We start from the raw sequence: 11,338 nt of genomic DNA, 5'->3' as shown, positions 1-11,338 counted from the left end.
AAAAAAATATCATGGTTTTCTATAGTCACACAGTCCAGCAGTGGTTGCACCAGCATATATTGTATATAAGAGAAACAATTATCACATCAAAATTGTACAGATACTTTATCAATACAATAGGGAAATTTGGTTTGTGCACCACAGCAGATATGCCCACACATCAAATTGAAGACATTACTGACTGCATGGAATATTTTTTGCTTCATTTTTAGAGTTTTTAAAGACAGAATGATCTTTTGAAAAACTATACAAATGCTGATGAGTTCAACCTAAGACAAACATAGAGGCATTGGTCTAAAGGTCTTTCATTCTGGTAAGACAAGAGTGAACAAATGGATATTACTTTCTGACTGACTTGTGAAAACAACGTTGAATGCGTGTCAGGATAAGCATGACATTCAGACAGTATGAACTGAGATTTTTTGTAGTTCATGGGGTCTGGGACTGCCCCACTCTCAGAAAATACACTATATTGCCAAAAGTATTCGCTCACCCATCCAAATAATCAGAATCAGGTGTTCCAATCACTTCCACAGGTGTATAAAATCAAGCAGCTAGGCATGCAGACTGCTTTTACAAACATTTGTGAAAGAATGGGTCGCTCTCAGGAGCTCAGTGAATTCCAGCATGGAACTGTGATAGGATGCCACCTGTGCAACAAATCCAGTCGTGACATTTCCTCGCTCCTAAATATTCCACAGTCAACTGTCAGCTGTATTAGAAGAAAGTGGAAGTGTTTGGGAACGACAGCAACTCAGCTACGAAGTGGTAGGCCACGTAAACTGACGGAGCGGGGTCAGCGGATGTTGAGGTGCATAGTGCCAAGAGGTCGCCAACTTTCTGCAGAGTCAATCACTACAGACCTTCAAACTTCATGTGGCCTTCAGATTAGCTCAAGAACAGTGCTTCAGCAGAGAGCTTCATGGAATGGGTTTCCATGGCCGAACAGCTGCATCCAAGCCATACATCACCAAGTGCAATGCAAAGCGTGGGATGCAGTAGTGTAAAGCACGCCGCCACTGGACTCTAGAGCAGTGGAGACGCCTTCTCTGGAGTGATGAATGCCTTCTCGTCCAACATCAGTGTGTGACCTCACAAATGCGCTTCTGGAAAAATGGTCAAAAATTCCCATAAACGCACTCCTAAACCTTGTGGACAGCCTTCCCAGAAGAGTTGAAGCTGTTATAGCTGCAAAGGGTGGACAAACATCATATTGAACCCTGTTGATTAGGAATGGGATGTCACTTATGTTCAAATGCGAGTCAAGGCAGGTGAGCGAATATTTTTGGCAATATAGTGTATATTAATTTCTCACCCAAACTGATTTGTTCATGTTAAATGAAAATTGATTGAACCACAAAGTGACTAATCAAAATGGACTTAGTGAAAAAGACTAAAATTATCTAAATTCTACTTGCTGTCAGTATGGCTGTAATTTACTCTCTTCACCTTTTGTCTTGAACTTACAGTATGTTTAGGTAAATCCCACTACACTTCTATCCAATTACCTAAACTTCAAGAACCATAAAAACAAATGGTTTTTTCAATACCATCTCCCAGTTTCTGGCTCAGTAGCTTTTCCAAATGCTTCCTTTGCCCGCAAAGCGATTGATAATAAAAGGAGGCGCAGGCAAAATCCCACTGTCGCCGTAGACTGGACAGGCTTTAAAGTCACAAGGCCAGTCTTTCCATGCATATCGAACAGCAGCGACTTCAGAGACCTGACACAGAGCTGTAGATAACTGGATGGTGTTTGGACCCCACTGTATGATCGGAGCTGGAAACCAGAGGGACCCTGGCCCGCATGGGGCCCATATCCCTGAGCAACAGATCTTGATTAAAAGAAAAACAAGATAAGGACAGGAGCAGATATTAACTTCTAAGGATTATACAGCAGTTACAGGTTGATGTCCAGCTAATGCAATGCTACATGAACAACTTACAGAACTGAACTGGATGTAAGAGTGCTTTCTTTTGATATGGTCTGTGATCAATGACAATACACCTGCTACCTCTAGCCAACATAGCTAGCAGGTGGTTTCTTAAGGAAATGATAATGCACAGTGACTGCTCCGCTGCCAGCCTTACCTCAAAAATGTTTTTGGACGGCGTGACCGAGATTGTTTGGTCATAGGTAATGTAGACGTACATTTGAGTGGACAGGATTTGGCTGGGGAAAGGTCCAAGGAAGGGAACGTCCCTTTCATTATCAACCACTGCCCTGGCCCCCAGTGTCAGTCTGTAAGCTACATCCTGTTTGTCTCGTGGATGGATCCTGAAACAGAAAACCATGACATTGCAGTTGGAAAGAAAAGGAAACGAGGAGGAAGTTGACAAGAGCAGAAAGGTAGGTTGAAAGTCAGAACTGTAAATAAAAGCAACTCATAACTTCCAAATGCAAAAGCAGATTGCATTAGTACATGTGCACACTTTTAATGAAAACAAAAAAACAAACAGAAAGCAGTTTCCCTGTTGTTTTTTTCAGTATTTGGTACTTAAAGAAAGTCTGTGATGTTATGAAGTTCTGCCAGAGACTTACTGTGTGTTGGCAGCATATCTAGGGCAACACGGTGAAAAGTTTTATAGAAGTTCAGACGGATCGTAAAATCTATCCAAAGACTAACTGGAAGCAAGCGCAGAAGCTTATGAACAGGTGCCATTTCAGATTAAAACTCTAGCAGCAGTATTTTTTATAAACAGACTGATAATAGGTCAAACCTGTCACGGTAGTTCAAAATTGTACTGACCCCCTACACCACATTTCTCAAATTTAGAGCTAGTTGTACACGGTATGCTGACAAAACATGAAGGAGTTGCTGCACTCCACAATGACTGGGCTTTCGTAGTGTATTAAGCCTAGGCAGGGGTTACTGCCTGGTCATGAGGTGCAGACTTTCTGAAGGCAGATGTGAATAATCCCTGCCTCTTTTCAAGTGCTACCAAGTGTGACTCCCAAATACAGCAGGTCAAAGGAAAGTTTAACGCTTTTCAGAAAATTTCACTTGCCATGAATACATATAAAATGGGATCCTTACGTGCCGTAGGGTGAAGTTCCATCCGGTAAATCCAAAGCCACAGCCATGAAGGTTTTCTTCATCCTGGGGTTCGGGACAAAGCCAGTGTCTGCTGTTTGGTGCCAGCGGATGTTTGGAAAGCCGTCATCTGTGGAGTGTTTTTGGTAGGTGGACAGCTGCACATGCAGATGTACAAAACAACAATTGATATCTGAGAAGGCTCTGTACGCCATATATCTGTATTACCTGTACAGAGGGGAAATCAGCATTAATGTCTCCACAGTGTCTTTCTAATAATATCACCGAGGGGCACACAAATCAGAAATTTTCTGATTCCACAGTGCAGTGTCTTTAAGATGCGCATTATATTGGATGCTGTCATTTTTAGGTGTTTTATAATGTTGACAACAGTTACAACATTAAAGTCACCAGCATTAAATTGTGCAGGTCCCATGAACTCCACAGGTGGTGTCCTGTAGTATCAAGCACTAAGATGTAGCATTAGTAGATCATTTAAGCTCTTTAGGCTGTGAAGTGGGACTTGTTATTCCAATACATCTCACACTGGATTGAGATCTGGAGAATTTGGAGGCCAAATTGACACCTTGTACTCTTTATCGTGTTCTTCAAACCACCCCCGAAACATTTTGACTATGTAGCAGGGAGCTGAAGCCATGTGCATGATCTGCCACAATATCCAGGTAGGTGGTACATGTCAAAGTAACTTCCAAATGAATGCCAGCTTCCAAGGTTTCCCAACAGAACATTAACCAGATCACCACGCTGCCTCCACTGGCTTGCCTTCTTCCCACAGCTGGCATCCTGCCGCTACCTATTTCCCCAGCTAAACAAAGCACACACACTCAGCTTGTGATTTAAAAAAAACAAAACCAAAAAAAAACCAAACATTGTTCATCAGAGCTGGCCACCTTCCTCCATTGCTCAGTAGTTCATGTTAGACACTCAACTGTCCAGTCATGCAGCCCTATTCACAGCACAATGCATTTTTTGACACCTCTCTATCATGAGAGCATTTAGGTTTTCAGCAGTTTGTGTTATCGTAGCTCCTGTGTGGGGTCAGACCACACTTGCTAGCTGCCACTCATGACACACATGAGTGCCCAAGAACCTGTCATCAGTTTGTGAGCCGTTTGTCCTTGGACCACTTTTGTGAGGTACTAACCACTGCATACTGAAAACACCCCTAAAGACCTGCAGTTTTGGAGATTCTCTAACCCAGTCATCTAACCATCACAGTCTGCCCCATATGTGTCAAAGTACAACACATACTGCTAGTAGTATAGTTGGGGATATCACTCCCTTGTATGAGCTGACTGAAGACACCAATTGATGCCTTCAAGGCAGATGATCTGAGATGACATATGTGAGGCCCTGCCTGCACAGAAACACCTGTCATCACAGTCATCCTTCAGTTCCATAGCTGCTCTTCACCAAGCTCAGCTACGCAGCAGGACAACCAGCTGTTGTACCTCAGCCCTTTCCTTCAGGCAACACAAGTTGAAGACAAAACATGTCATTATTCGCCTCACCTGTCAGCTGTTTTAATGCTGTGGCAGACTGCTGTATATCAAATGTGGAACTAAAGTAATACTGTATTGACATACTTGGACAAACCCAAAGGGAAAGTCGAGAGCTGTCTGTCCCCCTGAGCCGAGATGAAATGCCATCCTCCAGTCATCAATCATAGCGGGGAAGGAACAGTTGTAGTTGTCCTGATGATAGACTGCATTTGCCTCACCTGAAAGGATGAAAAATCTCATAGATATATGTTTTGTAACTGATTATAATGAACATACATCTGATACTAGTGAAGACAGTCTTACTCTACCTTGGTACCAGATGGCTCCTTTGATGGTCATATTGAGCAGTGGATGGATCATTGAATTCCACATAACAGAATTTTTCTCTATATGACTGAGAGATCGTAACATGCAGAAAGCAGCAATATGGCAGTTAGTGAAAGATAACTTCTCTTGGTTATTGCACAGGAGAAACTTTACTATACAGACTGCAGGTTAGCTGGACTATGTCGTCGTTATAGCCTTACCTGTCTTCAGTTTTTTCCAGTCCACACTTCTGCAGGGCTCTTGTAGATGACCAGGCTTCGACTGGTGTGCCTCCCCAACAGGACTCCACCAGTCCTATGGGGTAGTTCAAGTTGTCATACATGTAACGTCCAAAGAGCCAGCAGACTGCAGAAAACTCTGCGAGGACAGCTGGAAGTACAAGTGCTAATCAGTGTAATGCAAGGAAATGGTAGCATGAGCACAAATGGCATCATTATTGTCAATGAGGATTATTGTCTTGGAGTATTAATTTGAAAATAAGTTATCACATTGCAGAGCAACATAGCTTTCTTTGCTGTAATGGTAACAAAACTGTAACTTGCATTTAGGAATAGGAGCAAAATGTGCATGTTTCTACGACTGATTACGAATAGATAAAGAAGTCCTTGTTTTACTTGCTGTGGGCTCAAACCAGGGGAGTTCCACTTGAATCAGATCAGGCAGCTCAATTTCACTCCTGTTCAAGGCTACCATGAAAGGCCTCACATGAGGATACTTAGCTGAGAGGGCCAGTTCCTCTGATGCATTGAAAATCTATTGGAGAACAAGTACATGGATAAAAAGGCTTCATGGCACGAAGGTATTTGTGCAAACTTTTTGACCATTAAAGCAAAAATACTACCTGGCTTGCCGTACCTGAGACATTTTAAAGTACATGTTGCTCTGCCCTCCACAGAGCCAGACATCACCAAACAGCACATCTGTCAGTGTAGCTGTGCTGCTCCAAGAACTTGCTGTCACATTGTAGGGACCACCAGCATCGACAGGGTCTAGAGTGACTCGCCAGATGCCTGTAAAAACAGTCATTGACACATGAGGCTTTTTTCATTTCACGAATTTCAGCCTCCTCGTCTCCTCTGTCCTCCTGCCCGTGAGCCTGAAATCAGTGTTTCTGTTGCATCACAACGGATGCCTCAATACTGCCTCAGTTCAAGGAAAGCTGGCATGTGTGTTTACTGTCTCGCTTCCATCCACCTGGCATCAACCGTCTTTTGTGTTTGCACCTTCATCTACTCTACAGCACACATGAGACCAGTCATTCACTGCTCGCATTACTGACAATGCCGACTTTCACTTCATGGCAAACCAGGGTCATCTGGGTGTTTCCATGCATACTTGGTCTCTAGCTGTGGTGTAAACAAACCAGACACTGGGCAAAAATGCAGTAAATGTAACATTTGTTTTAGTCTTTTGTGACAGATATGGTGGTGCTTTAAACAAAGCTCCACAGTTAGTCCTTAGATGTAACTTTATGTTGCCTACCTATGTATTCACATGAGACTATTTCATATTACTGCAGTGTCACCTGTTACTGTGCAATATTCTAGCATAATCTATGCAATCTAAGCAGGAGTCGTGTTTGCTGTAGGTCTTTTACGTAACAGTCCTGTAACATTTTAACAACCATTTTTGCTTTTGGACTTGTCAAATGGCAATTATAATTGTTAGTTGCAATTTTTTGTGGAAAAAAATCACTTTTCATAAGCCAGGGATCTTCAAGTTGCTCAGTAACCTATGAGTATGTTTGGTTCTAAAATTCAACATATACCAAAACAGCAAAGTGAAACAAAGTCAGGCACAGCTGGGTGCAAATCTTAAACAGACACTGATTTTGAGTGTAAAATCCACATCTTTTATACCCCGATTGACATCAGCAGGTTTTTACACCTCTTGTATTTGCTTTTAGGGACTTTAAAATCATTTAACATTATTATCTTACAGTTTCATTATCATACAACTATGTCCTCATGTTTGGCAATTATCACTCTAGCTTTCCTGAAACACAAGTGACAAATCCTGGTCTTCTCAGTAAGGAAAGAAGCAGCCCTTTAATAACTTTGTTTACAACATATATCAGCTTATACAACATCACAACTACCAATTCTGACCGAGTCTTCTGCTGACATAGTTAGAAGCATGGATCCACCTCTCCTATATAAAGTTACATTAATGTAGCTGGTTGGTATCTCAGGTTAGGATATTATTGCTAATGGGATCTGGATCATAACACCAGTTGTGTAGCTCTATGGTCTGGTTTTGTAGTTTGACCTCTTGACAGAGGACAGTTTGATGGCCTGTGTACACAGTTTTGTTTTCACCACAATGACTAATGACACAGCTTCTAGACCTTCATCGTTGTTTGGTGTTTGTTTGTGAAAACAAAATAAAGTGATCAAATGAATGAAAGAAAGCCACATACAGGTACAAAACATGACTCAACAACAAAGTTACACTTATTAAAAAGTTTAAATAAATTAAAAAAAAAAACTGGTTCTGAAACTTCCAAAGTTGTGTTTTCTAGCTGCTTCCTGATTGTTGTTACATAACAAAAGCTCTGACACAAACAAACAAAAATACTGGGGTTGCTGACATTACTGCTCCTGTCAGGATCAAACAGCTGACAACAAACTTCCCACTTGACAGCAATCTGTCGTACTTGCCTCCCGTGACAGTGACCAAAGTTTTCTGTGTCACTGGTCCTGATAAGAAGACGGTGACCTGCTCACTCTCAGGACCAAATCCCCACAACACTGCTCTGTCTGGAGACTTCTGCAGCACCATGTGGTCTCCATAGTAGGAGGCAAAGCTCAGGTTCCCATCTACACACACAAACAAATTAAATATAAAGCAACATAGTAAAACATTAAGAAAACTCTCATATATAAAAGAGGAGTTGAGCCCATATATGGTGTCCTGTATAGCGAGATGCATTTGAGGGACCTGGCTTCTGGTTTCTGCTTTATAATACGAAGTCAGTGTCAAAGCGAGAATATCAAGTAGCAGTCCACAGTAGCGACACACGTTTGGTCAAAGGGTACTCACCACTGCCGTGAAAAAAAAACAGAAGTATGAAAACAACACAGAGTGTCACAGCCATGATAAGAAGACAACCTACGCTAACTCGAAAAGCTGAAAAGTTCTGTCATGCGGGTCAGCTGACACGCTTATACAGACACCCGGACGCACGACACCTTATTAAACTCATTACTGATTAACGTGCTCTCATTTGTGCGCGAGGACAATGCGGATCCTCCACAGTCTCTACGTGACGTCATCCATGGTTATCAGCTGACTGCCAACCTTCAAAATAAAGGCACGAGATCCCCTCCTAAAATAATAATGCAATGAAATGATGTCATTGGTAAGCATAGTTAGCGTTCCTTTAAAGAGTAACGTGATAGTATTTTGAACACAGTTTGACGAGGAGACACTACAGATGAATAGTTTTCTTTAGACTACAGCACAGCAGCCTGCCCTAGAATATGAACAAGCTTACATGCCATTAGTCATGTACATACACGCACCTTTATGAAAGTGAAACAGAGAGATAGGGAAGGAGAAGTAGATGTCTTCCTTTAGAACAGGGGTAGCCAACACGGGTGCCCGCGGGCGCCTCGTTGCCCGCAGAGACCATGTGAGTTGCCTGCCACACGTGTTCTAAAAATAACACTAGTCACCATGAAATTCCTTATCAAAAATTATAGTTGCTGTTCTTTTTGAATCAAAAATAGTTAGATTAATGCAGATTTTAAATTACAATATTTATTATAAGTTTTTTTTTTTTTTTTAAACAAAAATGTCTTCGGTGTAAAAGAATTTTGACCTTGTCCGAGTCAAAGTTCACTGCGCATGTCAAACCACCACGTCATTCTGCTGAAGCGTCCAGGCGCAGACACTTTGGGACTAGATGTGGTTTTTACCCCCAAAACTTGACAGAGAAGTGAAAGAGAAATCACTATTTTCACGATGACTGGGAGGAAGAGTTTTTTTTTCACGACAGTAAAAGATAAATGTAAGTGTTTTATTTGGAGGACGACTATTGCGTCGGCAAAGCGGCACAATGTGGAGAGACGCTACTTAGCCGTCACATAGCTTCCATGCTAACTACCCACCTGGTACCGCACATAGACTGTATGCGCACTACGGACAGGAAAAGCCGGACTTAAAGGCAGCTTTGGCATCTACTACCCGGCGAAAAGTTTCTTCGTGGAGAAAAATGTACTATTAGAAAAGCTTATTTCAATGACAACGAACGGGACTCCTCCATGACAGGTCGGCATACAGGCTTCATTGTACGATGCAGAGGTGATCCAGACATTGAAGGTGCTACTGGAGGAGCCGTCAGCTGAACATGGTGACCTGTTGCTACACACAGAAACTCCATGGATCAGCAGGGGAACAGTTTTGCAGCGTTTTTTGTCACTGTTGGCCGAAATCAAAGAGTTGATGCAATCCAAAGGGGAAGACATCTCGCTGCTTGAGGACACTGAGTGGATTCTTGCCTTTGCATTTTTAACGGACATCACTGGGAAACTGAACCATCTGAACTGTGAGCTGCAAGGTAAAGGTAAGACATGATAAGCTCTGCAATGCCAGGCTTCCCACTAACACACATTTACAGACAGAGAAAGAGGTAACATATGTTGTCATTCAAAACACCGTGTCATTACACAAAAATGTGAAAAATAATTTGTTGAAAACGTAATGATTAGTTGTTATGATCTGTTAAAAATGTTGCAATGCTGGTGAAAAATGCTGGTGATTAGTACTAATGTGATAGGATTCATTTCAAAATGTGAAAGAGTTGATTTTTTTTCCTGCATAACTGATAATTTGTACAAACATGGGACAGAGTTCATGAATTGTTCAAAAATGTTACAAAGGTAGTGGTTTGCACAAATGAAGCATGATTTGATGACAGTTAATGATTTCCTAAAAATGTTAGAAGTGATAATTTGCACAGAAATCTAACTGGTGTGATTTTGACCAAATGCTGCAAATATGCTGATTCATACAAAACTGCCAAGAAAGATATTTGCCAAAGTTTCAGAGATGGGATACCTTTGACTTTTAAATACTGGAACAGATTTCCATATATTTGTGTGTGTGTGTGTGTGTTTCCTACCGTCATTGTTGTGGAAATCGTTAATAATTATTGTAAGGAATAATTAACATAAATGTGATCAGACAGTCTTTTTACATATTATTTTCATTATTATTATTATTGTTTAAAGATAATGGCTCGAGTTTGCTATTGAGGAAGTTTGTATCAAAGAAGGTGCCCTTCATACTACTCAGTACCCTTGAAGTTGCTCTCAGGTTCAAAAAGGTTGGTGACCCCTGCTTTAGAGGGTGCGGTCTCGCTGGAGTGGCTGGTGAAAGTGTGCCAAGAGATATGGACATATCTATGCACCAACGAAGTAGACTTAAGCTTAAACCACCAGGCTTCCCCATCACTTTAGACCAATTAGATAGCAGATTGTATACCTGTTAAGTTAGTTATTCTCTTTTGAGAAGTTGGCTGCAGCAACTCTCTGTGGGTTAGCTACAGATAAGTGCAGTTTTCTGAGCAGAAGAGATCCATGTACATGCTCTTTAATTTTCTAATGCTTATTAAATATTCTTACAGGACAACTGGGACTCTAGACTCTTCCATAAGCAAACCACGGATGCACTGACAACATAGAGCTGCATTAGCATCCATTTGCACTTGTGTTTTTGATCACCTGATAAGTGAAAGTCTATTCAGTCTCCTTTTAGCTGCTTCAGTCTGAGCAAAATACTGGAAAAATATTTTGGCTAACTAGGTGAGGCTTTTTCCATTCAGAGTTATTCACAGTTTTTTTGCTTTTTGTGCTGAGCAGGTAGCGCATGGTCAGTGGATTTGTCAGATTCATAGCTAAACCCTGATTACATTTTAGTTCAGCTAATGAAAGGACTGACACTGAACTATCTGGTAAAAAGCTAAAAGAGGCTAAATCTTCTTTATAGCTGCAGCTCTGCTGGATCATTACTCTGAACCTCACCCTCCACTGTCATTTAAGTGCTAATACATAATAGTTTTATTAGACACACTGAATGTTTTGCATTACACTTTTACGTTGTATTGAATTTATAGGTGGTACTGCAGTGATTAGTGCAAGAAAGTCCGAGTTTGAATCAGCTCAGGCCTTTTGATGGGGAGTTTGCATGTTCTCCTTGTACATGTAGATGCTTCAGCTTTCACCCACAGATCAAAGACATGAATGAAAGGTTAATTGGTGATTTTAAATTGGTTATAAATGTGAGCATGCATGTTCATCAGGTGACCTCTCCAGGGTGCTTCCGGCCTCTCACTCAATGTCAGCAGGGATGAACTCCAGCCCACTGCAACCCTCCGCACGATAAAGCTGATAATGTAAATGGATGGATGAATTTATCCCACTGTTTGATGCTGCTCATTACTGAAAGTAAGCA

The 11,338-nt window shown here is 41.4% G+C and overlaps 1 protein-coding gene across 1 annotated transcript; it reads right to left on the bottom strand.

Annotated features, from left to right (window-relative positions):
- Positions 1-28: 28 nt before the first annotated feature.
- siae (sialic acid acetylesterase) lies at positions 29-8,154 on the bottom strand. Its single transcript, XM_055012085.1, has 10 exons — positions 7,925-8,154; positions 7,543-7,701; positions 5,738-5,892; positions 5,497-5,635; positions 5,084-5,251; positions 4,864-4,959; positions 4,640-4,773; positions 3,036-3,190; positions 2,089-2,275; positions 29-1,832 (listed from the first exon to the last, which is right to left on the bottom strand). The coding sequence occupies exons 1-10, from the start codon at positions 7,977-7,979 to the stop codon at positions 1,569-1,571; spliced, it is 1,512 nt and encodes a 503-aa protein (XP_054868060.1). The 5' UTR covers positions 7,980-8,154; the 3' UTR covers positions 29-1,568.
- Between the last annotated feature and the right edge of the window lie 3,184 nt (positions 8,155-11,338).

Source organism: Amphiprion ocellaris, chromosome 7 (genome assembly GCF_022539595.1).
Source record: "Amphiprion ocellaris isolate individual 3 ecotype Okinawa chromosome 7, ASM2253959v1, whole genome shotgun sequence".
NCBI classification, from domain to species: Eukaryota; Metazoa; Chordata; class Actinopteri; family Pomacentridae; genus Amphiprion; species Amphiprion ocellaris.
The sequence above is the reverse complement of the archived record's forward strand: the minus strand, read 5'-3'. Positions and strand labels throughout refer to the sequence as shown.

What these genes read in the sequence shown, in the direction of transcription:
- siae (XM_055012085.1), bottom strand. Translation starts at nt 7,979, where the DNA reads ATGGCTGTGACACTCTGTGTTGTTTTCATACTTCTGTTTTTTTTTCAC. An exon ending in CTGGTTTGAGCCCACAGCAA is followed by an intron (nt 5,252 to 5,496) that starts GTAAAACAAGGA and finishes TTGTACTTCCAG; the next exon opens with CTGTCCTCGCAGAGTTTTCT. An exon ending in TTCCCTTTGGGTTTGTCCAA is followed by an intron (nt 3,191 to 4,639) that starts GTATGTCAATAC and finishes CTGCATGTGCAG; the next exon opens with CTGTCCACCTACCAAAAACA.